The sequence below is a fragment of the Bos indicus genome, chromosome 10 (assembly GCF_029378745.1).
Source record: "Bos indicus isolate NIAB-ARS_2022 breed Sahiwal x Tharparkar chromosome 10, NIAB-ARS_B.indTharparkar_mat_pri_1.0, whole genome shotgun sequence".
In the NCBI taxonomy this organism is placed as follows: Eukaryota; Metazoa; Chordata; class Mammalia; order Artiodactyla; family Bovidae; genus Bos; species Bos indicus.
Window position 1 is genome coordinate 13901209 of NC_091769.1, and position 25641 is coordinate 13926849.

The window sequence follows — 25641 nt, forward strand, 5'->3', positions numbered from 1 at the left end:
CGCGCTCCAGCCCTGGCGGCCGCTGTCCCAGGTCGCCCACGTGGGAGTGCTCCGCGTCGGGCGGGGGGAAGGCCAGGAGCCCTCCCGGAGGCGGAGTGGGGGGGCGCGGGCAAGGCGCCCGCAGGAGGAGGCGGCAGGGCGCGGGGGAGGAGGCGGGGAGCCCCAGCGGCAAGGGGGCGGTGACAGCGCTTGGAAAGGAGGCTGCACGCGGATTTGCATGAAACACAGACTGGGAGCGGGCGGGAGTAGGAGCGCGGCGCACGCCCCGGGCCGGCCCAGCTAGCGAGCGAGCTGGGAAGGAGGAGGGCAGCGGGGAGGCGAGGCTGCCGAGGCGGAGGGATCTGCGCATCAAAGCGAGCGAGGCGAGCAAAGTTTGGCTGGGGGTTGGACTTTCCTTCCTGGAGGCGGCACCCAAACAGCCACCCCGTGCGGAAACCCAAACTTTCTTCTGCCACTCCGGTCCCCGCGGCCGCCGCCTCCGCCCCGCGTCCCTGGCCTTCCCGATCCCGCTTCGCTACTGCCTGCCCGCCGCCCCGCCGTCCTTCTCCCCGCCGTGGGAGACGCCCGGGGCGCAGGGCCGCGCGCCGAGCCCCGCCGGCTGCAGCGCCGCGGCCGGGCCCGGAGAACCAGCAAGTTCGCCGAGAGTTGAAGCGAAGTTTGGGCGGCCGCGGCCGGCCCGGGCTGAGCTCCTCGCTGCGCCCCCGGCGTCCCGCCGCGCCCAGCCCCGCCGGGGGCGCTCCTCGCAGCTCGCGCGCCCTCCCCAACCATGTCGTCCATCCTGCCTTTCACTCCCCCGATCGTGAAGCGCCTGCTGGGCTGGAAAAAGGGCGAGCAGAACGGGCAGGAGGAGAAGTGGTGCGAGAAGGCAGTCAAGAGTTTGGTCAAGAAGCTCAAGAAGACGGGGCAGCTGGACGAGCTGGAGAAAGCCATCACCACGCAGAACGTCAACACCAAGTGCATCACCATCCCCAGGTGGGGGCTGGAGGGACCTTGGGGCGCGCCCGCCCAGCCCCATAGCGTGGCGGGGCCGGCCTGGTGGGATTGGAGCAGGAGGGATTGTGTGCGTGTGTGTGTATATACGAGGGGTGGGAACGCAGGCAGGAAGCGGGTGAGGGGGACCCCAAACAAAACCTTTTCTAGAATTGCAAAGATTCAGAGCCTGGGACTTCCACGCGGCACTCGCTCTCCCAGACCCCGCATTGGCTTTTCACCTCCGGGAAAGGGGGTGCTGCAGGATAGGCACCCCCCCCACACACACCCCGGGGAGCTGCGGGATAGAACTTGAGGCCCGCTTTGTTCGGCTCCGCGGGCCCGAGCCCCTCCTCCGCCGCCGCCTCCCGCCCCCGCGGCCCGCGCTCGGAGAGGTGGTGGTGTCTCTCCCTTTCTTTTCTTCATTCCTGTCCCCCCACTTCTTTCCTTCTCGACAGGAATGCAGTCCGTACAGCTGGGGCTGTGGGTGAGGAGCGGGAGCCTCGTGATTGACAGATTCCTTCTTCGTTCTCTCTTTGCCTTCGGGATTAGCATTTTTATCGAGTATTTTTAGATTCGGTTGTGCCAGTCTCCCGCCCCCTCCGCACACACGCACTTTAGTTGCAGTGCAGTGCTCTGACTTTCAAATGAGAGAGATAAGTGGCGGAGAGTGGGGTCTTCTCCCCCGCCTCCCCCGACTGTTTTTTGCCCTTCTTTCAGTCTGAGATTGCGGGTGGGTGCCGAAAGGAGGGGGGTTTGGAGCCGAGGAGATAACAAAACGCACCCCAAAGTGGGCCTCGCATCGGCCCTCGCATTCCTACGGAGCCCTCCTTCCCAAAGCGCTTTGCCATCTGTCTGGACCTCCTTTATCCTCCACTTCGCGCTAGCTAGGTCTGGCAGGAGCTCACAGATGGCTGATAGAAGGGGTCAGTGACTTCTCTCCACTCCCCACGGCCTTCTCTTAGCTTAGCTGCGCCTGGCTGGAAATTGGGATGTGTTGAGGGGGGAGGTATCCTAGCTTTCTGTGTCTCCCTCTTGGCCTCCTTTGAACGTCTTAATTGTGTACTGAGTTTGTGTGTGTGAGTAGGGGTCCCTGGCTGTGGAGGAATGAGCAGAGGGTCCCCGGGGCCAGAGCTCCACATAAATTGTCCCTCTTGATGCCGGGCCAGAAGTGGACCCCGTCCTTGGCCACCTGCTCGGGGCAGCTGTACGCCGGCCGCCAGCCGTGTCAGGCAGGCACAAAGCAACATCTGTCCACGGAAACCCAGAGCCGGCCTCCTCTGGAAATAAATGCCACATATGGTGGGAGTGCTGACTTGAAAAATAATAATTTTTTTTTTCAAAACTGGGTGGATCCAGTCAATAAAGCGGGAAGGAAGGTGGTGTGCTGTCTGGGAAGTGTGTTCTGGTGTATGATGGGGAGCCAGAATTGACTTCAGAGGAGGTGGTGTGATGTGATGGTCAGGGAGTCCTAGGTCCTGGTCTCAGCCCCGGTTCTTCCTTCTTTATTACTTTAGGTGAGGGGTAGGGAGTAGGGTAAATGAATGTCATACTTCTCCCTCCTGGGGAGAACCTACCTTCTTACCTGCCTGAGGGTGCTGAGGACAAGTGCTTTTTTATGTTTTGAGACAGAAAAAAAAAAATCAGTATCCAGTATAAAACGAACAGCTGCATGAATTGTTTCACAGTTTACAAAAGGACTTTGGTATGCTTTTAGGAGATCAAGAAAAAGAAACTGCTGGAAAATAGATAAGGCAATTAATTAGGCCTAAGACTGATCCTATTTTCAAAGTTGAGAAAACTCTGGAGGAGAGAGGTGAAAAGGCTTGGCATAGCAAAACATGCCATTCTGACCAAATGTGCCCTTTCTGCTTACCATGGCTCCTCTTCACTTTGAAGGGTCTGAATACATTCTTTGCTGATGGCTACAGGGGTGGGCCCTGGGACCTTTGGTAGTAAGGTTGCCAGCATTCTTTGGGCTGGTGACAACCTGGAGGAGAGGCCTGGCTCCCCCTTGCCTTAGTAGGAGTTTGCCCTCTGGGAAAGCATAGCTGTGGCCTGCCTTTTCCTCTTCCAGTGTTTTCCGCAGCCTGGGGCATATGGACACTTTTGATGTTCCTGAGAGTTCAAGTTAACTCAGCCTTCCCATGGCTCTGTGAGGACTGAGCCATCTTCTACCTGTCTGGCAAGGACCTAATGCTGAGGCACATTTTTTTTCCATCTTTTTCAGTTAGGGAAACCCCGTTACTTGGGTGGATCCAGACAAAGTGGATTTCCATCCTTGGATTTTGTGCCCACGCCTCTGGGTCACCTTGTCTCCCTTGGCAACAGCGGCTGCTGTTTTGCTCGTGGGCAGAAAACTAAAGGCCATGTCTTGGGGAGGTGGCTAGCTGGCCTCACACGGGTGATAGCGGTGTGTCTCTGAGTCCCATAGGTTGTGGGGTTGCTTGTCAAATTGTCTGCTCTCTCCTCACAGCTTTTTATAATGAGGTCTTTGGGAAACTGACAAAGGGAAATGTTTCACCTAGCTATCCCACTGTGGGTGTGCGGTGGGGCCCTGGGTGCTTAAAAGTACCCTACAAGATCTGGACTTCACAGTGTAAGCAACCCTTTGTCTAAGGAGATTTTCTCCAGCTTGTTTTGGCTAATACAAGGTCATGAGCCGCAGCAGCACTGTTTAGCAGTTAGAGCTGTGTATTGGAGCCCACCAGACTGCGTGCGTTCTTCTGTTACTCCGGCTCTAACTTATCTCAGTGATCAAGAGAGCTGGAGTGATACAGGCTTACTGGTTTCAAGAATGTCAAAGAGACTGGTGCCAAAGCAGTGGTAAGAGCCTGATTTAGATACACCAGTAGAGGGGCTATCAGGATTCTCTGAGGTCTGGCAGGATGGTCAGAACTTTGATGAGTTGTGTAATAGCATCCTCCCTGTCATCTACTATCCTTCTTGAGTACCTGAGTCCAGCTGCAGGTATCTTCCTGGCCAGTTTATAAGAATAGAGTGATAGCATTTGCCAACGAGAGGCAGAGAAGGTGTGTGTATGTTCTATCAGGGAGAAGGAGCCAGGCACACTTAAAAATGACTTTTCTGATGGACACAGATAATTTGTATTTCTACCAATGGGACCCATGCTGTGGCCCACTTGTTGAGGGCTGGACCAAGCTTAAGACCTTATTTGTTTGGAAGGAAATTCAGGCTTTCTTGTGTTAGAGCACCAAGTCCAGAGGAAAGTGGCGGACTCGAACCAAACATAAGGTCTGACACATACCTTTCTGTGCATCTGTTCATTTGGTGTGGCCTCCTCCTGCTATCTGCCTGGACTTTGCCAGGCTGGTCTCACCGTAACATTTCTTTCTCAGGCTTCTGGGGACAGACCAGGGGTGCAAGAGTGGTAGCTTTAACACCCTCTCCATTTCAGCATCTCCTGTCCTCTTTGCTCTCAGTTGCAGCTCAGAGCACCATTCTTGTGTGGCCCATTGGAACCCAACTCACTTGCAAGCACCCATCCTCTCCTTTCTCTTGTTAAGCTCGATTAGAGGAGTTCTGCACCAAGGCAGGAAAGAGAAGGAGTCTGCAGGACACTGGGTAGTGGACGTGGGACTGGCTTAGAGCTATGGCTGAATGTTAGGAGCCAAGGAGCCACTTGACCTTCAAACTTAGGAGCCATTTGGAACCTTCGAACTTGCTCCTTGCACCCAGGAGTTGAATGATTGGGCTCAGTATGTGTTGAAGACCGTCCCTTGCTCACAGTTCCTAATCAAATGTTACAGGATGGGATTTTGTGGATTCATAGGTATTGGCCCCTCCCATGTCTGAGTCAGTATTCGGGGAAGTGGGGGAGGATGTGGAGATAAACTTGAGATGGTCCCTGCCTATGACAAGCTTACACTTGAGTAAGGAAAGCATCAACAGGACATTATTTGTGTCTATTTCTTTCTTATTCCCAGCCATCAGGAGGAATATGAGCTCTAGTATGGAGTGATATTTTTGGGGGGCGAGGGGGATTATGATATGTTTTTTAAATATTTAGAGGTCACTATGTTAGATAACAAAGTAAGCATGGCCATCTGTTTTCCCCAGAAAAAAAGCACAGAATTCAGGTCCTAAATCTTGTTGTTTTAATACCTGGATGGATTTAGCAGTTCACTTGATGTCTCAGAGCCTTCTTGTTGGCACCTGTAAAATCGGGATGAGGTAAAGCCTGTGGAAGTGTTTTGTAAACCAGAAAGTTTGACAGATGTGTTTTATATTTAGATGTCTCTGTGTATCATCCATTCATTACTAAATTATTCAGTCATTTATGAAATACCTACTATGATGAGCAGGGCAGGGCACCTGTACTCAAGGGCCCCCCTGTCTAGAGTGGGAGACAGACTTGCCCAAAATATAGGCCATGAGCTGCAGCCAAAGGATGTACAAAATGCCCAGGGATGTGGGGGACAGACCATTACTTCTCTGGGAAGAGGTGGGGAGAGGAGGGAGGGGTCAATGCAAGGTGGAAAACCAAGAGGACAGGAGTTATAGTCCAGAGGAGGAGGTTTCTGGACCGTAGTACAGTCATGGGAACTTTTGGGTTCTGGTGTTAGTTGCCTACAGGACTGAGAATGTCTTTATCTTCCTCTTGTTCCTAAATGGATTGCTGCTATGAATATGTACCCTCCTAGTCTGCACCAGAAGACCAGCGACTTGGGTTCAGTATTTTATGCCACTGTAAAGTGTTCTCCCTTTGAAATAAAAAAGGAGTTAGTATGGCAAACCTGAAATTCAAGTTTCCTTGGTGGAAACGGTGACTTAGGATGTATTAGCTCAGAATATAACAGACCGCGGCGATAAGAAGTGGGCAACTTGGAGGTGATGGTGGATGCTCAGAATTTTTGAGTTTTGGTGTACCGTAACTTTTCATTTCTCTGGTTAACACTTGCCAAAAAATAAATCTTTTAAACCTGAATTTCTACAGAGACATAAGAGCCTTTAATAATGTATTTTTAAAAGTCTTTGCAAGGATATAAAGGTTTAAATGACAATTCGAATAATAGAAAAAGCCAATGCATACAGTAGTCGGTTCCTTCTGATGAGAAATGGAAGCAGCTGATGGTATAGAGAGACTGGCCTGAGCTTATCACATCAGGAAACCAATTAAAATGAGTTTTTGAAAAATAAATATTGGTTCAATAATGTAAATTTGTAATTGCTATGTTATTCTAATGGAAATAAAATTAACACGATTTAATGGACTGAGCGACCATTAATTTTCACTTGTTAACTTACGGGGAGATTTCTAAATGCCATTGTTTGCACAATGCAGCCGTGTCTCTGTACGAGCTCCTTTAGGAAATAAATAGGACCAAGAAGTGCCTGCTTTATTTATTGAAGTATAGTTGATCTACAGTGTTGTGTTAGATTTAAGTGTACAGCAAACTGATTCAGTCTTATATATGTCTGTCCTTCTTCAGACTCCTTTCCCTTACAGTTTATTACAAAATATTGCATACAGTTCCATGTGCAAGACAGTAGGTCCTGGTTGCTTATCTGTTTTATATATTGTAATGTGTATCTGTTAATCCCAGGTTCCTCATGTATCCCTCCCTCCCCTTCCCCCTTTGGTAGGCACAGGTTTGTTGTCTAGGTCTGTGGGTCTATTTTTGTTTTCTGTGTAAGTTCATTTGTATCGTGCTTTTAGACCACATGCATAAGTGATATCATATGATATTTATCTTTCTCTGGCTTACTTCAGTTAGTCTGGTAACCTCTAGGTCTATCAACGTTGCAAGCGGTGCTTGCTTTAAGACTTGAAGTCTGACTTTATTCCCTCATCTATTTTCCCACCTTATTTACCCCTCCCCCAGCCTCTGGTAAGCGCAGTTAAGTTCTTGAAAGTGGAATGCCGCTTTTTCAATCAACAAAGCTCATGAATAGTTCTAATTAACTTTTGTCCTTGTCTCCTTTGATGTATTGACCTATTTAAAAAAAAAAGAATTCGCCCTGCCCCCTTCCCAGATCCACATCTGGTTTTACAGTCTGCCCAGAAAGGCTGCTGATGCAGGGCCTGGGAGGTTTAGTAGCCTTTTGCAGACACGAATGTCCCCTGCAGTGGTGGATGGGACTAGTTCTTCCCCAGGAGGGCTGGGCATCATCTATTGACCATTGACAGGTTCCTGGGCCACGGAGCCTTCAATCTTCAGGTGCCGTGGTTTCTGGAAACAGTTGGAAGTTGCCATAGTAAACCTACCTTGCAGAAGTTTGGTTTCTAATTTTACCGAATTCCAGGTTTTAAAACAAAGATCCAAGAGCACTCGTCCAGTTCATGCGTGCTGCCTTAGCGCACCTAACAGGTGCCAAAACCTGTTTCCGGTAGCAGGAACACACCAGTGCACGGGGCAGATGCCGTATCCTGCCCTGTTGTAGCCTCGGGTCCACTGGCTGCTGAACACTGGTCCTTTGGAATTGTAAGAATCATGCGTGTGTTCACTCTGCTTAACTTGTAAATACTGTTTTCTTAATGCCAGAGAACCAAATTCCCCAAGCCCCGCAGTTTATTGAGTCCTGATGAGAGAGAGAGAGAGAGAGAGTGTAACGTTACCCTTTGTTTTGACTTAATTAACAGTTTTAGAAATAACAAATCTAGAGCACAAGTCACACTATCCGTTGTGATTATCTGAGGCCTCTGCTGTAAACAGCAGCCTGCCACCGTGGCACACTGCTGCAGGGTGTTTTGACAGAGAGACTCAGCTTAAAATGAAAACACAGTAGAAGCCTATTAATTAAGAAGTTTGTCTAATTCTGGACTAGGCTGAAGTTTGTTTAGCAGGCCTTTTCTCCCCATAAATGCTGTCAAGAAAAATTAGTCATGAACAAACTTTTGGGAGTCATTTTGGAGGCAGGAGTCAACAGACCTGGGTAAGTTCTAGATTTTAACTCTGTTTCTAATTAGCTGTGTGACCTGGGCCAAGTCACTGACCGTCTCTGGTCCTCAGATGTTCACAACTGGGAAATGGGCTACCTGAGCTGTATCAGAGATTCTAACTCTAAAGTGGTTTCTGTGCAAGCATCTTAGAAGCATCCCTTTGCATGCATCCGCTTGATCACTAAACCACAGATCTTTCTTAATTATTAATGTCCTAAGTCCCTGTTAGTCTCGTGCCAATGAATTTCCCTAGTTGAAAGTAAGAAAACTATAATTCAGCTTTTAATTTTAGTTGTTCCCCCTCTCTGTCCTCCCTGCCTCTCCTTTGCCCTGTGAGTCTAAATCAGTGAAATTTAACTACAAAGGAATATAAAAATAACTGAAGACAAGGATAACACCATGAAGGCTGAATGTTTTGAGATGCAGTGAGCAGTTTTTCTTTTGTTGCTATTTTTGGCTATCCTCAGAGCAGGAAGTTTACTTAAACTAATGACCACAATTGCCTAAAAATGGTTAAATGTGAGAGGTAGGCATTATAGAGGATACCTGTGGAAAATGTTTGCTCATATGTCAGAGTTTACCCAGGAAGCTTTCTTTATTTATTTTCAAGCATCTATATAAAGAAAGGCTATACTTGATTGCGTAAGCATGCGCCTCTTGTTGCGGGGTGGGCATGGAGGTTACAAGTTGAAACCCCAGCTAAGAAATGAAAAGTGAGTTTCCCCCGAAATAATAGTACTTTTTCTGTATCACACCGGCTCTCCGTGCTTACATCTGGCAGGTTTTTCTCCTGACAGCTTTGTTGGGAGTTTAGGACTGGGGTATTGTTTAAGAAACCTTGGGTCAAGGTTTGCCTTTGAATTCTATGGCATTATCAGTCTTTTGGCTTTCCCCACTCACGCTCGCATCACAGACCGCCAGGCCTAGTTGTAGCTCTGGGGTGTCACCTTTTTTTTCTTTTTCTTTGAGACTGGGCTTTTGAAAATAGTAATGCTTTTTGGGTGTGTGTTTTTTAAAGGTCTGTTTTTACGGCTGTCACAGCTCAAAAATGCCAAAAGGCATTTTTTCCTTAAAAAATCACCTCTGGGCTAAGCCCAAATGTGGAGTAATGGATCCAGAAAGGACTTTTTGAATAGTTACAAGTGGCTGAAAGCAGGCCCTGGTGATGGAAGCTGGGTTTTTCCTTTTGTTTCAAATGTTCCCCATTGTAAATTCTCTCACACCCTCGTTGAATTCAGGCTCAAGGTGAGTCTTGTTTCTCTGTGTGCCTGGAAGGGCAGGGTGAGTGACCTTATTTTGTCCCCCCCTTAAGATGTTGTGTGTACCCTTTTATCTCTACCCAAAGATTCTTAAAATGTTGCCTGGGGAGCAGGGGTTCAGGGCGTGAGTAGGCTGGAAGACCACAGTCATCAAGCATGAACAAAGGGCTCTGGAGTCTGACAAACCTGGGTTTGAGTTGGCCAGTTACTGACCATGTGGCAGCCTTGGGGACATCTGCTTCCATTGATGAAGCTCCACTTTCCTCATCTGTGTAATGGGCATGGGCCTGCCTGCCTCCTGTAAATCAACACAGGATATAAGAGAGAGCATGCACTTGGCTGGTATTTGTGGCTCACAGCACATAGTAGGTGCTTTCTAAACATTCACTTTTCCCCTTTCAAGGACGGAGGTGGGGTTGACTGATGGTGTTGGTAGATTCCAGTAAGGGATCCTGGCCCCTCCACTCGTTCTCGGGGCTCACTGTTTGGAGACCCCCTGTGGATGCAGTAAAAGAATCTGCCTCCAGCTCATATTCACCAAGAGGCCACAGTCTCACTGATTGCTGATGCAGGGCTTGGCAGGCTATTCAAAGAGAAACAATTCGTATTCTTAGGTGGTTCTCCCCTCCCCACTCCTGTCCTCCATCATCATTTTTAAAACTGTTTGGCTGACTAAAAATAATAGTATTGAAAACAAACTTTGATGAATCAGTGCTCCTGGCGTGGGGGGTGGGTGTAAGATCCTGAAGAAGAAATGCCGTGACTCACGGGCCTGTCACCGATAGCCTGCCCATCCATGTGTGGAAGTGTCTGTTGTTTACTCTTGCTGGTGTGTTTTTGAGGCCTGGTTGGAAGGCAGTTCTGGCTCCAGGCACCCCCTCACCAGTTGCTTGGTTGTCAGGTGAGAATGTTCAGTCCCGGAAGCTCATGGCTCCAAAATGACCCAGACATGGATGGTGGTACCTTTGGCTGCCCTCTAGGTGTGTCAGGGGGCTCACACTTAGTGCACCATCCTTTGCACATCCTTCTGGATGTGGTCCTTTCCACGGGGTAGAGCTGTGGGCCCAGGGATGGCACGTGTAGAGCCTGCACTTCCTTGTTTCAAATGGTATACTGGGTCTCGACCCTTCCGTTCCCAGCCCCCATGATCTTGAGCCTGCTTCCAGGTCCCAGGTGGGCTCTTCCCCAGGTCCATCTGCCTAAGGAAGGGAGACTGTGTTGACCCTGGGCTGATGACGTGGGTCATGCTGGGAGATGGAGAAATTGGATGAAATTCAGCCTTGGGGTGTCTGCACGAGTGTACAGGAAGCCCCTCTAAGTGGGGGGTGATGACAGGAATGGGCTGGGATTCAGGGTCAGTTCTCCTGGAATTCTCTCACCAGTTCCACTGTGAAACCCAAGGGGTCAGAGAACTCTACATTCAAACCTGGGCTCCCAGGTTGTCTTAAGGTCCTTGTCAATATGATAGAACATATTCTGTTTATCAGTCTGTTACCTTGATTCTCTCTTTTATATATGACATATTATATGTTCAACTGCATAGTTCCTCCCGCTCTCAGACCGTTTGATGGTGGAGGCAGTCCTGTTTTTCTGGCCATCCTCTCAGTGGGCTTCCCTGGTGGCTCAAATGGTAAAGAATCTGCGTGCAGTGTGGGAGACCCGGGTTCAATCTCTGGGTTGGGAAGATTCCCTGGAGAAAGGAATGGCAAGCCACTCCAGTATTCTTGCCATTCCAGAATCCCATGAACAGAGGAACCTGGTGGGCTATAGTCCATGGCTTTGCAAAGAATCAGACATGACGGAACGACTAATACTTTTTCTCTGTTATAGAGCCACAACTGAGGCCCCACTCAGGTGGCACCATTATATGGAAGATTGTGGGTGTTTCTATAGGCAGGATTGATTTCCCTCACCTTGAACTCAGATCACAGTGAATGAAGTGCAGGTCAGGGATGGGTGGTGCGTATGGCAGCTGCCTATCCGAAAGGCAGAGTGAAGAGCCCAACCCCCGCTAGAGCAGTTGGTTGGTGGCTTCATTTATTGGGCATTGACTTTGTGCTGGGCCTCAGGAGAGAGAGAGATGCGGAGATAAAGCCCTGTCTCTGAACTGTGCAGAGGCTAAAAGGGACAGTGACTGCAGCTACACTGGGCTCGTGGGAAAGACACTTCCAGGTTGAATAAAGCAGTGTTGGGGATCCCAGAGAAAGAGCAGCTTGTTTCTGAGGGACTCAGAAGGCTTCACAGAAGAGATGATGCTCCAGCGAGACTTTGAAGGGTGGATAGGAGTGTGGGAGTGAAGGGAAGGCTGAGCGCAGCACTGGCCAGACAGAGCGTGGAAGGGCCTGGCGTCTGGGGCGGGGAGGCCAGAACGTGGAAGAGGGCGTGGCCAGAGAGGAGTCTGAGAAGGAGGTTGCCAAGGGTTTCATTCGGCCAAGCTTAGAGTTTGGACCTTGCTCCGTAAAGCACCCAGGAGATTTTAAAGTACGGGAGTGGCATGGCTGGAGCCACCGTTCTATTCGCGTTTCCTCGCCTCCCCCAGCCCGTGGCTGGTAAGAGCAAGTTTTCTGCCTGAGTTATCCAGGTCAGAGTCATAATCCCTTACACCACCATGTGGACAGCTTTAGGCTATGTCTGGACCAGGGTGAAAATAGTGTTTTGTTCGCCGGCAGGAGAGAAGACGGGTTGTACAGCCAGGAGGGCTCTGGGAGCCCAAGTGTTCAGGTAATTAGCCAGTGAGTCATGCCAGCCTCTTGACATGGATTCCTTGGGAAATTAAGCAGAGTGTCGCTGGGCTCCATGCAGAGGCCTGTTCTCCCCAAGCAACGGCCCCGACGTCAGATCCCAGCCTCTCTTTGGGTTTCCCTGTGCCTGGCATGGTGTCTTTGTGTGGAATGTCTCTGGTCAGTGTTTTAAATTTCTTCATTGACGATCGTCTAGGTCGGGCTTTCCAGTTCCAGACCACACTGCAATCAGTAAAAATGCCTAAGTTCTCTACTTGAGACTCATCAGATGCTCTCATGTATTAAAAACAGATTACATTCCTTAGTAAGAGAGTGAAATGGGGTAAGTTCATATATTTCATCACAAGGGCAAGCAGAAATCTTGGTAACCATGCATACAATTTACCTCATCTGTTCAGGGTCAGCTTTTTTGTTGTTGCTGTTAATTGAAGTTTATAGGTTTTTAGAAGTTAAAAGTTTTGTGTCCATGGACAGGTTCTTAGTTCATGGACCATTTTTGAGAACCCTGATAGAGACCTGTTGCTGAAATGGCAGCCTGCTGCGATGGAGCTCTCTGGGCTTGCATTCAGGAGACCCAGGTTCAAATCCCTGCCTTCCCCCTTCCTGCTTTGGTGACTCTAGACCAGTCACCTGATTTTTTTTGAGCCTCCCTTTCCTCATCAGTAAAATGAGAAACACGATGCCTCCTTTGATAGGATGGTGGTTGTTTATGTAGATGAGCTATGTATTAATGAATGGCGCTAGTGGTAAAGAACTCGCCTGCCAGTGCAGGAGACATAAGAGACCTGGGTTTGATCCCTGGGTCAGGAAAATCCCCTGGAGAAGGACATGGCAACCCACTCCAGTATTCTTGCCAGGAGAATCCTGTGGGTGGAGGAGCCTGGCGGGCTGTAGTCCATGGGGTCATAAAGAGTCGGATACAACCGAAGCAACTTAGCATAGCATAGCATACGTATTGAAAGATCTTTGCAGACTATAAAGTATTATGCAGTGTTACTCATTCTTTCTTTCTTTTTTAAAAAAATATTGATTGACTGATTGATTTGGCTGCACCAGGTCTTAGTTGTGGCATGCGAACTCTTGTGGCGTGTCAGATCTAGCTCCCTGACCAGGGATCAAACCCAGGCCGCCTGCATTGGGAGCATGGAGTCTTAGCCACTGGACCATCAGGAAAGTCCCCACTCATTTCTTTAGGAAGCGCAGGTCTATAGTATTGTTAGAAACCCTTCCTCACAGAGATGGAGTTAAGGCTTCCAAGGTCACACGTACATTTTCACAGAGACCTTAGAGAAAAACCTTAATGATACACAGAATTCAACAGGAGTATGATCTTAGGGCGTGCGTACCATTAGTGGGGGTTGGGGGGGAGGAGGGGCATGGGTCTGGTTCCAGAAGCTTAGGTGAGTTGGTGCTTATGGTCTTGTCTGAGGATTTGGGTCAGTCGTGCTGAAATGTGGCGGATCACCTGAGCTGTCTCACTGGGAGTGATTCTGGTACATGCAGCGTGGACTGGGTGCTGACTATGTGCTGGACACCAAGGTGGGCCATTCATCAGTTGGTTGATCTTCTTTACCCATCTTCTGGGAAGGATGAGTTCCCAATGTTTATAGAAGAGGAGGCTCAGGCTTTGAGGAGTCAGCAGCAGCCTAGCAATCTGAGTTCAGGCCTCTCATTCCCAGCTGTCTGCCCCAGGGCTCCCCAAAAAGGGGCTACTGTTCTCCTTTTTATAAGAAAACCCATGAAATTGCTTAGCAAAGTTGCTGTAGGTCTCATGATAAGAGATGGAGCTGGATTTGCCTCTGAAGCTCTGTCCCTTTTAGAATCTAGGGTGACCAAAGAATTCGTTAAATTCTAAGGACACTTCTAAGAGTGAAAAGGGGGCAGTGCTGTTATCAGTGATGGCCAGAAACTGATGTCAACCTGGACTATCTAGGCAAACCTGGAGAGGTAGTGCCACCCTCTAAGCCACCCTGCCTCTGTGCCAGTGATCACGATACCTGGCCAGAGTAACTGGGAGGGTCCATCAATCGCTTTCTCTGCCACTGCTAAAGTGTCAGGCAGGGACTGTCTAGATCGTTTACTACTGTTCTGAGTGAGGTGACTTGTCTAAGATCATTCAGTAAGTTGGCAATGTAACATAATTTAAAACTGGATGAGACCTTAGAGATAATCTACAATAGTCAAATTAACACTAGCGCTTACTTAGCTGCAGTGGGAGCTGGGGAACCTTTGGCTTCACTGATGGCCACTCTGAAGGGAAGGACAAGAAGCAGGAGGTGGAGATGGGGGTGTGTCCGGGGGATGTTGGGGTGGCAGTGAGGGGGTGGTAGGGTGTTCACTTGGCTCTAGAACATATGCATCCTCATCAAGACATGTCCCTTTGGAAAGCAGGAGATGCCCCCAGGTCCAGTGCAGCTGAGATGGGATTTCATGTCCAGGAGTGAAGTCTTCTGTGAGCTGACTTCTCCTGCTTCCAGCTCCATTTTCATTAAGGTTTCCAAGATACTACTGGCTGGGAGCTGTGGGGGTTTAGTGGATCAGTCTTCTGCTGAAGAGTTTTGGAAGGCTTTGGGGAAGGAATTAAAAATAAGAGCAAGCATACCTTTTCTTTCTCTTTGATGGTGGTAAATGCATGGAATGTACCAGGGTACGTGGCCCTAAGTAACCCTGTCTGCCAGTGGAATCTCATGGAGAACATGGGAAGACTTTGCATCTTTCACTCCTGCCTCGTGTTCACAGGCTTCGTTTCTGTGATCATCCAAGCCTCATTCTTCCTCTCTTGCCCCAGATAATCTGTTGGAAGCCTAGAGAGGGGGCTTGAGTTCTCTATTCCCTCCAACCAGACTGTTTTGCTGTGGGCAAGGCCCTGTCTGATGAGCTCCAAGGAGAGCAGCTGGAGTGTTGAAGAGGACCAGTTACAGGCTGAGAGAAGCCAAGTGTAAATTCAAACCGAACTTAGCACTTGCTTGGAGAACTTCAGCTGATACTGTGCCCCTCTAGTCAACACCCTTTGTGGCTGCACTGTTTCTTATAAATAGAACAACATGCATTTCCCTTTTTTTTCTTTTTTACCCCACAGACACAAGCAGGCATGTGTGTGGGTGAGGATGGGCCGGGAATATTAATTATTTATGTTCCAGTTCATTGGAGAGTCAGCGTGGGAACTAGGCCCTGGGCTTCATGGAGATGACTAGGCCATCGTGTGGGTAAGACTGGAATCCGCTTTTGTGTTTCCTGAATTCAAGCTGTCCTCACCATCACCACCCTCTCCTCAGCCGAGGCCCCCGCTTTCTCATGCCTGGATTCTGCAGTAAGCCAGCCAGCTCCTTTGCTCTCCGATCTACTCCGTATTGTGATCAGGGGCCAGACTCACTGTCTGAGGATGCTTGGGCTGCAAGTAACCTGAAACTCAGCTAACAGCTTCACCACTTAGAGGAGGGGGCTTATTACCGCCTCTAAGACGTCTGGAGGCAGGGTGGTGTCAGGCACCTGCAGGACTTGGGAGCCTTCCGTCTTTCTGCTCTGCCATCTCCAGCTTTCATGATCCACTGACGATCACAGCTGTTCCAGGTGTTCCCCTCTTTACACGGTTGCATCCAACAGCAGGAAAGGCTGCTTCTCCTTGGGGGTCTCTTTATCCAGGAAGGAAACCTTTCCCAGAACCCCTCTTGGATCTCACTGGCCAGTATTGTGTTCCATGCAGCCAGTGGCAGAAATTAGACTGTAACAAGTCCCTCAAAGTCAAAGACCCAGGCTGTTTCCTTGGCTCACTGTGGTACTCAGTACCTGCTCTTGTTGTTCAGTAACTCAGTTGTGTCTGACTTTTTGACCCCACGGACCGCAGCATGCCAGGCTTCCCTGTCCATCACCAACTCCTGGAGCTTGCTCAAACTCACGCCTATTGAGTTGGTGATGCCATCAAACCATCTCATCCTCTGTTGCCCCGTTCTCCTCCTGCCCTCAATCTTTCCCAGCATCAGGGTCTTTTCCGATGAGTTGGCTCTTCGCCTCAGGTGGAAAAAGTGTTGGAGCTTCAGTATCAGTCCTTCCAATGAATATTCAGGGTTGATTTCCTTACTGAATTCTATGAACGGTAATACCTGCTGGGCATTTGGTAAAAGTCAATTAATACTTGATTAGTGTTTTCCTTCTTCTCTGAGACTCCTGAACACTTGGCTTGTTGATGTCTTGAACGATGTCTTGCTGAGTTTAGCGGTCCCATTGGTAACCCAATCAGAGGGCTAGATTTTGCCCTCATGGAGCTTACAGTCGAGATGGAGAGACCATTATCTGTGTTCAGAACATCCACCTGTGTGGGTTGTAGCAGTCTGCTGTGGGACAGCTTAGGAATGGGTGTGAAATTGGGGTTCAGGGGAGCAAATAGAAGTGAGACTCACTGAGGGGACCAGCAGAGCCTCTGAACACTGTATCTGAGGACTGTATACTTTCTGACTTAAGTCAGGTCTTTCAAGCAGTTCAGATTTCTATCTCCGCCCCTTTACCAGTCGTGTTTTCCTGTTGACGAAATGAAGATTAAAAATTTGCCCTTGAGTATGGAGTGGGGGTGGGGTACAGAGTTAAGAGCCTCCTGCCCCCAGGGGAAATTTTCTAAAGGTTCTTGTGGTATTCTAGCTTCAAAACCCTGTGAAATTTAATTGCATGTTTAGCGTCTTTGTGCGTCTAACTGGCTTTGAAGTTGCTGGAAACTTTCTCTGAAAGCATGTAGACGAAGAAATAAGAATTCTATAAATGTTCAGTGGTTAAAAACAAAGTGCTGGCCGATTTATAGAATCTGAGGGTCCTCTTCTGATGGAACATTCGGCAGACACAGCATACCCAGGAGGAGTTCTGTCACAGTCAGCTAACAACTGGCTTCAGGTCTGCAAAGCCTTTTTCATTCCAATTCAGAGAAAACAGAGTCTGTCCCAAGGCCTCAAAGTTTATTTTCCTGTTGATCTAGGAGCCGGGACCCTCGCCCAGGGAACATCTTAAAGCTAATTAAAGATACTTGTTTGAGGTTTTGCCTCTTTTTCTTGCTTGATTGAAAGAGTTGCAGTTTTGACTTTTCTTTTTCTTTTTAAAGGAGAATATACCCCCACTACTCCTCCAGGAGGTGGGGGTGGGGGGATTGCATGGTTCAGCACATGCATGACATGTTGCCCTCCTGCCTGCTTTGCGAGAACCTGCCCCCCCCACCCCACCCCAGAGTGGCATTTTTGAGCACAGGGCAGGCACCAAGGCAGCTACTCTCCTTAAAAATTCTTGAGTCTTTAGGAGTAGTGGCCAGGGGAGCCTGGCCGTGAAAGCCAACAAAGTGGTTCCAGGGTGAGGCTGGCTCTGTTTGACCAGCTGGAGCTCTGAAGTTAATGGTCCAAGGTCCCCACTCAGAAGGAGGGTCAGCATGTGGGGAGATGGAGGCCCTGACAGCCATTCCAGGGGGCCCCCTGACCCTTTGTTTAACCACGACTGTGGACCAGTGGTCTCAGATGTTTACCATCGCCTGTTTATAAGAGGGAAGTGTGGTCATATTTCTATCTCTTTTGTGGGCTACACGGTTGCCTTACTGAGGCTCATGTGGGAAGTGGTTACCGTTCAGAGGAGGGTGAAATAACAGTGCTCACAAAGGGACTTTGATCCCAGAATCTTTTTGAATGTCACCTTTTGGCCACTCTGTTTTTTTATTTTTTGCCTATCAGCCTTAACTTTGTTTATGAGAAAATCAAACCACAGGCTGGACCTCGTTCTACCCTGCTGGGTATCACAGTTCAGAATTGCAGTACTTGTCCTCTGCCTGGGTTTCACTGGGGAGCTGACTTCCAGATCTGTAGTTCTGCACAGCTAGAGACCCTCAGCTTCAGCTGTTCACTGGACGTCTGTATCTGAACATCCCAGAAATGCCTGGAATTGAACAATGACTATTGCTGTCTATACTCCTTCCACGACCTCCACAGGTCTTCACCGTCATCATTGCTGAAGCTCCAGGGTCAATGAAGGGCTGAATGAGCCTGAGAACAGACACACATGCACAGGAGGGAACCGCAGTCTCGTCATCCTGTTTCTCCAGTGAGGTTGAGGGCCCTCGGCTACTCTTTGATGCAACTTGGCTTTCTGACTTCAGGAAAGTTCACTTGGCTTCTCTGAGTACTGGTCTTTGCATCTAGAAAATGACAAGTCCAAGAGAGAATCTCAAAGGTCCATATCACTTCTAATATTTCATGACACTTCTTTGCCCTCTCTCCCTTGACTTCTTGCTTTTCACTTAATTGCTGCCAGGTCTTAATTTTGGCATGTAGGATCTAGCTCCCTGACCTGGGATGGAACCTGGGCCCCCTGCATTGAGAGCATGGAGTCTTAGTCACTGGACCACCAGGGAAGTCCCCTCACTCTTTTCTTGATGCACATATTTTCCGGGGGGATAAATCTAATTTTTTGTCCAATGCTTTACCTTCAGAGGTGGCCCGCTCCTTACATTAATTGTTACAATGGTGACTTAACACGTCAGATAGTTACTGAGTATCTTCAGCTGGTGGCGGTGCTGTCAGACACTGTGGTCCAGGGGCTGTAACTGGTCTGTAGATTTGGATAGTTGCGTATACTCCTGCTGCCTGGAGCTGCCAGGCTTGTGTTGAAACAAGGCTCACCTGATGAAGATCTGTTCCCTGTGCTAGGGGAAGGCAGCTTGTAGGCAGAGAGGAATTCTCATTTCACCCAAAGCACAGGCTTCCTGTGCTTCTAGCCACCGGCTGCATGCGTTGCAGGCGTGGTGCCGTAAAAATACAGGAAGGAAGGGAAACGTGTTCACAGGTTGGTTAGAGATTTTGAAACTAACAATCAACTCTCTCTTATCCACAAGAAACCAGAATCCACTGCTGCTTTTCAGGCTCTCAGACCCGCAGCTCAACAGAGCACTCTTTCAAAACTTGGGTAGACTCTTTTTTCTAAAGGTTTTTTTTCACAAACTCCAGCCAGCCAGCAAATATATTCTTTGAGGATTATGATTTGACCGGCATGCTCAGGAATCTTTAAAGAGAAGAACCATCTTTGCTCTCAGCTGTTTTAAGGCCAGCGAAGAGACAGAGCCTCCCAGAGATGCAGTGATGAGGGGCTGGCCGCTAAAAGCACACAAGAAGTAAACAGTGGCCATTCCTGTGACCTCGCTTTTGTTGGGGGTCTGTTACCCCAGGACCTCCTGGTTGGTGTCCCGGAGAGAGAACTAGAGGTGGAAGACCCGGGTTCTAGGCCTGTCCCATTGTGAACCAGCTTCATGACCTTGGGTGAGTCACTTTGCTACCTGGGCCCCTGGTTTCCTCCTTGACAAACCAAAGGCATTGGCTTAGCAGGATTTTTAAAGTTTCTGTACCTTAAACGTTCTAATTCTGAAGTTTGCATTCAAAGAAATGACCAACTCTGTTACTCATTTGGGGAGTTTCAAGATCACTGTACCATCGCTCCGGGCGCTGGAGATGGGGGCCTTGCCGTTGAAGACAGGATGAAAAGAGTTTTGAGGTGCAGGAGTAAGCTGTGGCAGCTGGGACTCCTGCTTCCTCATGATTCACATTTGGTGCTTAGGCTCAACATGGAAGATTCTCAACCTTGGTCGCTTATAAAAATTCCAATACCTAGACCACGCCTCAAACCAATTCAGAATTTCTACAGGTGGGCCCTGGGAATCAGGATTTTTAAAGTTCTCTGGTGTGTAGCCAGGATTGAGAATCAACAGTCCTAGATTTTTTTTTTAACATTTATTTTTTGGCTACACTGGATCTTCTTGTGGAGTGCGAGCTCGGTAGTCCAGGCATGCGGGCTTAGTTGCCTGTGGCATGTGGAATCTAGTTCCCTGACCAGGGATCAAACCCACATACCCTGCATTGGAAGGCAGATTCCTAACCACTGAACCACCAGGGAAACCCCAGCTCTAGATCTTAAGTAAAGCTGTGGTTCAGTGTTTCGGGCATCTCTTCTCGGGGAAAAGTGATAGTGGTTGGTTTAAAAAGAAAAAGCACATGTACACAGAAAAAAGTTCTAGAAGCATGTTGATTGGGTAATCACAGCTGCCGATGGTGGATAGTTGCCTGAGGTTTGGAGCCTCAGTTTTCTCCTATCTCTGGGTCAGTGGTTTCTCAAACATCTCTGAAGGAGTGGAACCATCTGTAGTTGGTTATTTCTGCTTGGGAAACTCAGAGTACTAAGGTGGGGCGAGGGGCGGTGGCAAGAGCAGAGGCGGAGCAGGAATGGATTAAACAGACCATTACACGCACCCACACTTCTTTTGTGAAACCAAGTGAGAGGCCTCAGCCAGTGCTGGCATACCTTAGTGTTTCCTTGGCAGTGCCCTGGTGGGTGCTGGGGGCCGTGAAAGTGTGTCCTGTGGTGGTCCCTGTGCCCTGGTGGGTGTTCTTTCCCCTCAGCTGCAGCATCTAAACACTCCTGTTTATGCCCAGTCATTCATAGTTCCTTGCGGGCACTCCATCTCTACTGCCGAAGGAATCTGAGGGGCTGTCCAGGTCAGACTTTAACGGGAAAGCACAGCTCAGTTCTAATTTTCAGGAAGAGAAGAAGGCATTTTGTGATGGTGGTGGGATTGCAAAGGTGATGACTTATTGGGTGTGAAATGAGCTTCAGGAGGGAGGAGACCTGGTCAGTACTGATGAACCCCGAAGGGTCTTGCAAATAGGGGAGTGGGGTTCAAGAGCTTTTTCAGTGACAGGGTTTGAGTTGTGGGTGTAGACACAGATGCCAGATGGAGGTTGCTGTTTCTCAGGCAAGAATCCATCAGTCACTTAAATTTATGGAGCAAGGTGCTCAGAGAAATGGCAAATATGGCCACTGCCCTCAGACAGCTTACCATCTGACTTGGGGTTTGATTGCACAAGTATGGGATAGTATTGGGTGGGCCAAAATGTTCATTGAGGTGTTTCCATAGTATCTTACAGGGGAACTTGAAGGAACATTTGGGCAACCCAATCTGAAGGCCTTCTGTGTTTCAGGAACGTGGTGAGGACGCAGGGGCCCAGAGGGAGGGGCAGTGGAGGTGCGGGTGGGGCAGATCAGGTCCAGTCAAGGATGTGAGCTAACGAAAAGGAAACTCCTGGGCCTGTCTCCCTGCTTCTAACATGTTGATTGTCTTTGGGGAGCAGCCCCGAGGGGCACCCCCGTGCTAGTAAGAAGGACTGTGTACTCTTGCCCCCCTCAAAATTCTCTGCTTTCAGGAGTCAATTTTCCTCTAGCTTTTTCCTTCTCCTGCAAGAGAGAGGTGGTCTTTGCCAGCCCCCTGCTTTGATGATTACCATCTGCCCACCTTGATTTCCTGCCTAGTTTCAGCTGGAACTCCTTTCCTTTCTATCCCAGAAATACCATGTAAGATGATTGTTCTTGGTTCCAGTAGCCACCTGGCACCCTCTCAGCGGTGGCTGTGGTTCAGGTATGGATGGGAATGATTATCTGTGCATCAGCAAACTCAAGTTTGTCCTGCGAGTGAGTTGTGTGATCATTGGTAAATACAGGACTGGCTTTGTTAGGCCCTGACTGGGGCCAAGGCTATTATTTCTCTGTGGGTAATTATTTCAGGCTTCACGGTTATGAACTGAGCATAATCGAGGGCAGATAAGAAAGCCATATATAGAGCAAAGTACATATTTCTTAAGGTGGGCGGCAGAGGCTTTATATATATGTGTGTGTGTTGGTGTATGTGTGTTTAAAAAAAGACCTATATTTTTTTTTCTGGGCAGTAGAACTTAAGTTTCCAGTAAACATCTCCTCCCTTTTTTACTTTACCTTTTAATTTGGTGTTTATGGTCTCTGTGCTTTGAAATTGTTTTGCTATGATGCCAGCTCTGCTGGGAGAGGGGGTTGGGGCGGAGCAAGCCAGGCCCTTGGGAAGCCATGGTTTCTATCAAAGTTCTTAGAGTTCCTCTGGCCCAGCTGATCGACAGCTCAGCAGTGATTCCTGGAGCTCATCTAGAAGAGTGAAAACAGAGACCTGGAGCTCGAGGTGGGAGCGGCTATGCGTTTATTCGTTTCTCTCCCTTTATCGCAGGAGGCTTCATGCAGTGTCATTCTGGTCCGGGGTCTGTTTTCTCTGTTGCCCCTTTGCCTGTGTGGATGTTCTGCTCGGGTGGTCAGAGGCGTCCAGTGCCCCAGTGGTACTCAGTTGCCTCAGTCCGGTCTGACTCTTACCACCCTGTGGACTGTAACCCACCAGGCTCGTCTGTCCATGTGATTCCCCAGTCTAGAATAACGGAATGGGCTGCTATTTCCTTCTTCAGTGGATCTTCCTGACCTAGGGGTCGAACCTGGGTCTCCTGCATTGCAGGCAGATTCTTCACCACTGAGCCATCAGGGAAGCCCCAGCCTAGAACTAATTCTCTGAGACTATGGCTTGGAGGCGGGCCACACATGAGGGTTAGCTCTTGCTAAGTGGGAGCTGCCTCACCCGGTAGGCTTGGTGGATCTCATGTTCTTTGATTTACCTGTCAGCTGGGGTTAGGGCAGTGGGGCGGGCAGGGGCTGGGGAAGCCCACCAGGGAAACCCCGGGATGGAGGCCAGGTGGAATGCATCGATGAGTGTGAGTGAGCATCCGTGAAGGAGCGGAGGGGGCAGAGCTGGGGAGAAACCCACAAGAGCAGCAGAGCTATGGGGCTGCGTGGTGGAAGCAGGCTCGAAGGAAACACACGCGGTATTTTGCTGCTTTTTCACACGTTGTAGTTGGGCACAGCTTTAGGAAGGCTGTTTCAGAACCCGCCCCACCTCCACAAACCAGGGAGCAGCTGTTCTGGGGGCGGGGTGGTGGAGGGGACTGGCACCCACTGCGGCTCACACCTGGGGTCTATCAGCACCCAGAAGCACATGGTATGGACCAGGTCGCTCAAACCTCTGTTGGGCATCCTTGTGTAACAGAGAGCGCTCAGTGAACTGAGAAGGGCAAGCCCTTCCCCAGGGACCCTCAGCACTCGGCCCCACAGAGCTCCCGGGAAACCCCAGGAAACTCTGTGACCCACAGCACGGTCCTGAGCGTGAACAAGCCAACAACTTTCTCTTGCAAGGTAGGTGTTTTTGTTTTTGTTTTCCTTGGGGAGATGGCTGCTTTTGTTTTGTTTTTGTGTTTCTAAAGACACCAGATTAGAAGCCCCTGAAAGATAAGAGAAACACCCCAAAAACCCATACCCTCTTCCTTCCTGGTCAGCTCTGCCTGCCCAGCCATGCTTGCTTCCCGGCTGTTTTTTCAATGCGCTATCCTTTTTCCTGCTTTTTCCTTTCTGTGAGCTCCTTGGTGATTCTGAAGAGCAAGAAAGGCAGCCAAGCGTCCTCTAGCCGTTACCTTCATCTCCCCGTTCCTGCGGGGAGGACGGGAAGTTTGCACTTTCTCACTGTCTTCCTTCACAGCAGCCCTGGGACGGGGGGCGGCAGAGACGTGGTCTCACCCGTCTTCTAGGTGACAGGGACCATCTGAGTGTTCATGTGGCCCTTTCTCCTCTGCTTTGACAGGGTCGTTCTCTTGCTGCACCACGTGGCCTCAAACGTCAGTGCACAGGTGTGTGTGCTCACGAGGTTTCTCAGTGCATCCTGCCAACGACAATGGACTCTTTTTCCAGCTGCTGTCACTGGGAAGGGGAGACACCACCACCAGGACATTAAAAAAAAAAAAAACTATTTATTTATGGATGTGCTGGGTCTTCATTGCTGCACACAGGCTTTCACTAGTTGCGGCAAGCAGGAGCTATTCTCTAGTTTCAGTACGTGGGCTTCTCATTGCAGCGGCTTCTCCTGTTGCGGAGCATAAGCCCTAGGGTGTGCAGGCTTCAGCAGTTGTGGTGCATGGGCTTGGTTCCCCCACAGCCTGTGGGATTTGCCCAGATGAGGGATGGAAGTGGCATCCTCCACTTTGCAAGGCAGACTCCTCACCACTGGACCACCAGGGAAGCCCCACATGGCCTTTGATGTACTGTATTTTACAGTTTACACAGAGCTCTCATAGACCTGATCTCATTTTATCTCTGTGTCACATACCTGATTTTATTTCATCTTTGTGACAATCTGTGGAAGTTGATGCTGGTCCAGATGAACAAACGGAGGCCTGGAGATGCTGAGTGACTTGGCTCAGGGCCCCGCATCTGGTCATCAGGCCAGTGGGAAGCGGGTAGCAGCAGTGGATGGGGAAGTGAGAATCCCGCGGGGGCGGTGGGTGGTGAAACCAGCAGTTGGAGGCATTGGGTTTTGCTGTTCTTGCCTCTGAAGCCGCACAGGGTCGTGGTTCCTGCCCTGCCCTGTGTGGAAGCCTGGACCCACGTGTGAGGAGGAGGCACACTCAGACCGAGGAAGGGCCACCCCGAGGGAGTGGGGACAGGCTGCTTGGGTCAGACTGAGAGAGGCTGACTCTGCAGGGTATGTGCAGGAAGGCAGCACTTGAGAGTGGGGCACCTCTCCTGGGGTGGTAGGAAGGCCCGGAGTCTGGAGCCTGGCAGGTTTGCTGACAGTCCCAACTTAGGCTCTTAGGATAGTCACTTTAGCACTTTGACCCGAACTTGGGGGGTACTCTGTCTGTCCTTCAGAAGCATGGGCCATCGACTGGGTCTACACAGGAGTGACTCCCCTGGTGAATTGACTTGATAGGTATCTAGTCCAGCCCCTTTCACAGATGGAAACTGAGGCTCTGAGAGGCACGGGGACTTGCCCCAGCTCACAGTGGATGAGGGGCAAAGCTGGAGATGGTGCCGAGTCTCTTGATCCTGTGTGGGTGTTTTGTTTGCTTGTGCTTTGCCTGAACTTGGGGTAGCTTTTCTTGTTAGTTTACACCCTGGCCAAACAGCCCTGTCCCTAAGGAGTTACTTGCCTTATGACGTAGAGTCAGCCAGCTCCCAGGGATGAAGGTGAGAGGTCTCTGATGTCCGTTTCTTGGGACGAGGAGAATGGATAGGAGGATAGGGCAGGGCAGTAAAGACTTTCTGATGCTTGCTCCACGTGAGCTGTTGTAAGCTTAGTCCTGGTTTTCCAAGTATTCTTGATGGTAAGCATGGTTCTGACGCTGAGATGTTCCACTCAGAGTTTTCAAGAGTACATGTACATTTCTCGTAAAGCCCTTGATGCTTCTCTCTGTTGCGTTCCCCACCCCACCCCACCCCCATTTCCCTAGGGCTTTAAATCATCTTTGGCTTGGGGTTGAAAGTAACCCATTATAGCGGTGAGCCTCGTGGTCCATCCTGTGCAGTGCTGTCAGGCTAAAATATTATAAACAGACCACCAAACTGTGTTTGGTCCAAGGCCAAGAACCTCCCTCCCCACTTGAGCATTTGATTGTCTGCCGCAGTGTTCAGCCTTGAGTTCAATGCAGGAATCCAGCATAATTTCTTATATTGTTACCATCTGGTTTTGTGGAGCCTTGCTTTTGATTTTAATTGTGCTCTTTGGGGGAGAAAAGCCCTACAAATGCTGGGAAAATAAGATACCCGCCCCCCACCCCGTTCCCCAGGCGCACACACATTGCTCCCCTTGTGTTTGGTGGATGTGGCTTGAACAGAATCCTTTTGCGTTTTAGAACATCTTCTTTCATTACTCCTGCCCTCCCAGCAGTCTCTGGACCCTGGTCTCCTCTAAAGGGATTTCTCGAATGGGTCCCGGGTTTCTGACCTGAGGTGGGAGCTGCCTCCATGGTAATGAGGGTTGAAGGTGGTTTGGGCAGTTGTCCAGTGTGACCCGCTCTGCCCCGGAGACCAGCTTTGTGATGATATGTTACGTGACCTCTTTAACAAGTGAGTCACTCACCCCCAGATA

The 25641-nt window shown here is 49.6% G+C and overlaps 1 protein-coding gene across 2 annotated transcripts in view; it reads left to right on the forward strand.

Moving 5' to 3' along the window:
* Positions 1 to 290: 290 nt before the first annotated feature.
* The window catches only part of SMAD3 (SMAD family member 3), a 126833-nt gene continuing 101482 nt past the window's right edge, over positions 291 to 25641 (forward strand). The window contains exon 1 of one of the 2 annotated variants that reach the window (XM_019968174.2): positions 291 to 972. In XM_019968174.2, the coding sequence (XP_019823733.1) occupies positions 767 to 972 (206 nt within the window). In that variant the 5' untranslated portion in view covers positions 291 to 766. Of the gene's footprint in view, positions 973 to 14207; positions 19148 to 25641 lie in introns of those variants that run through there. The other variant, XM_070796949.1, reaches the window with a different exon arrangement.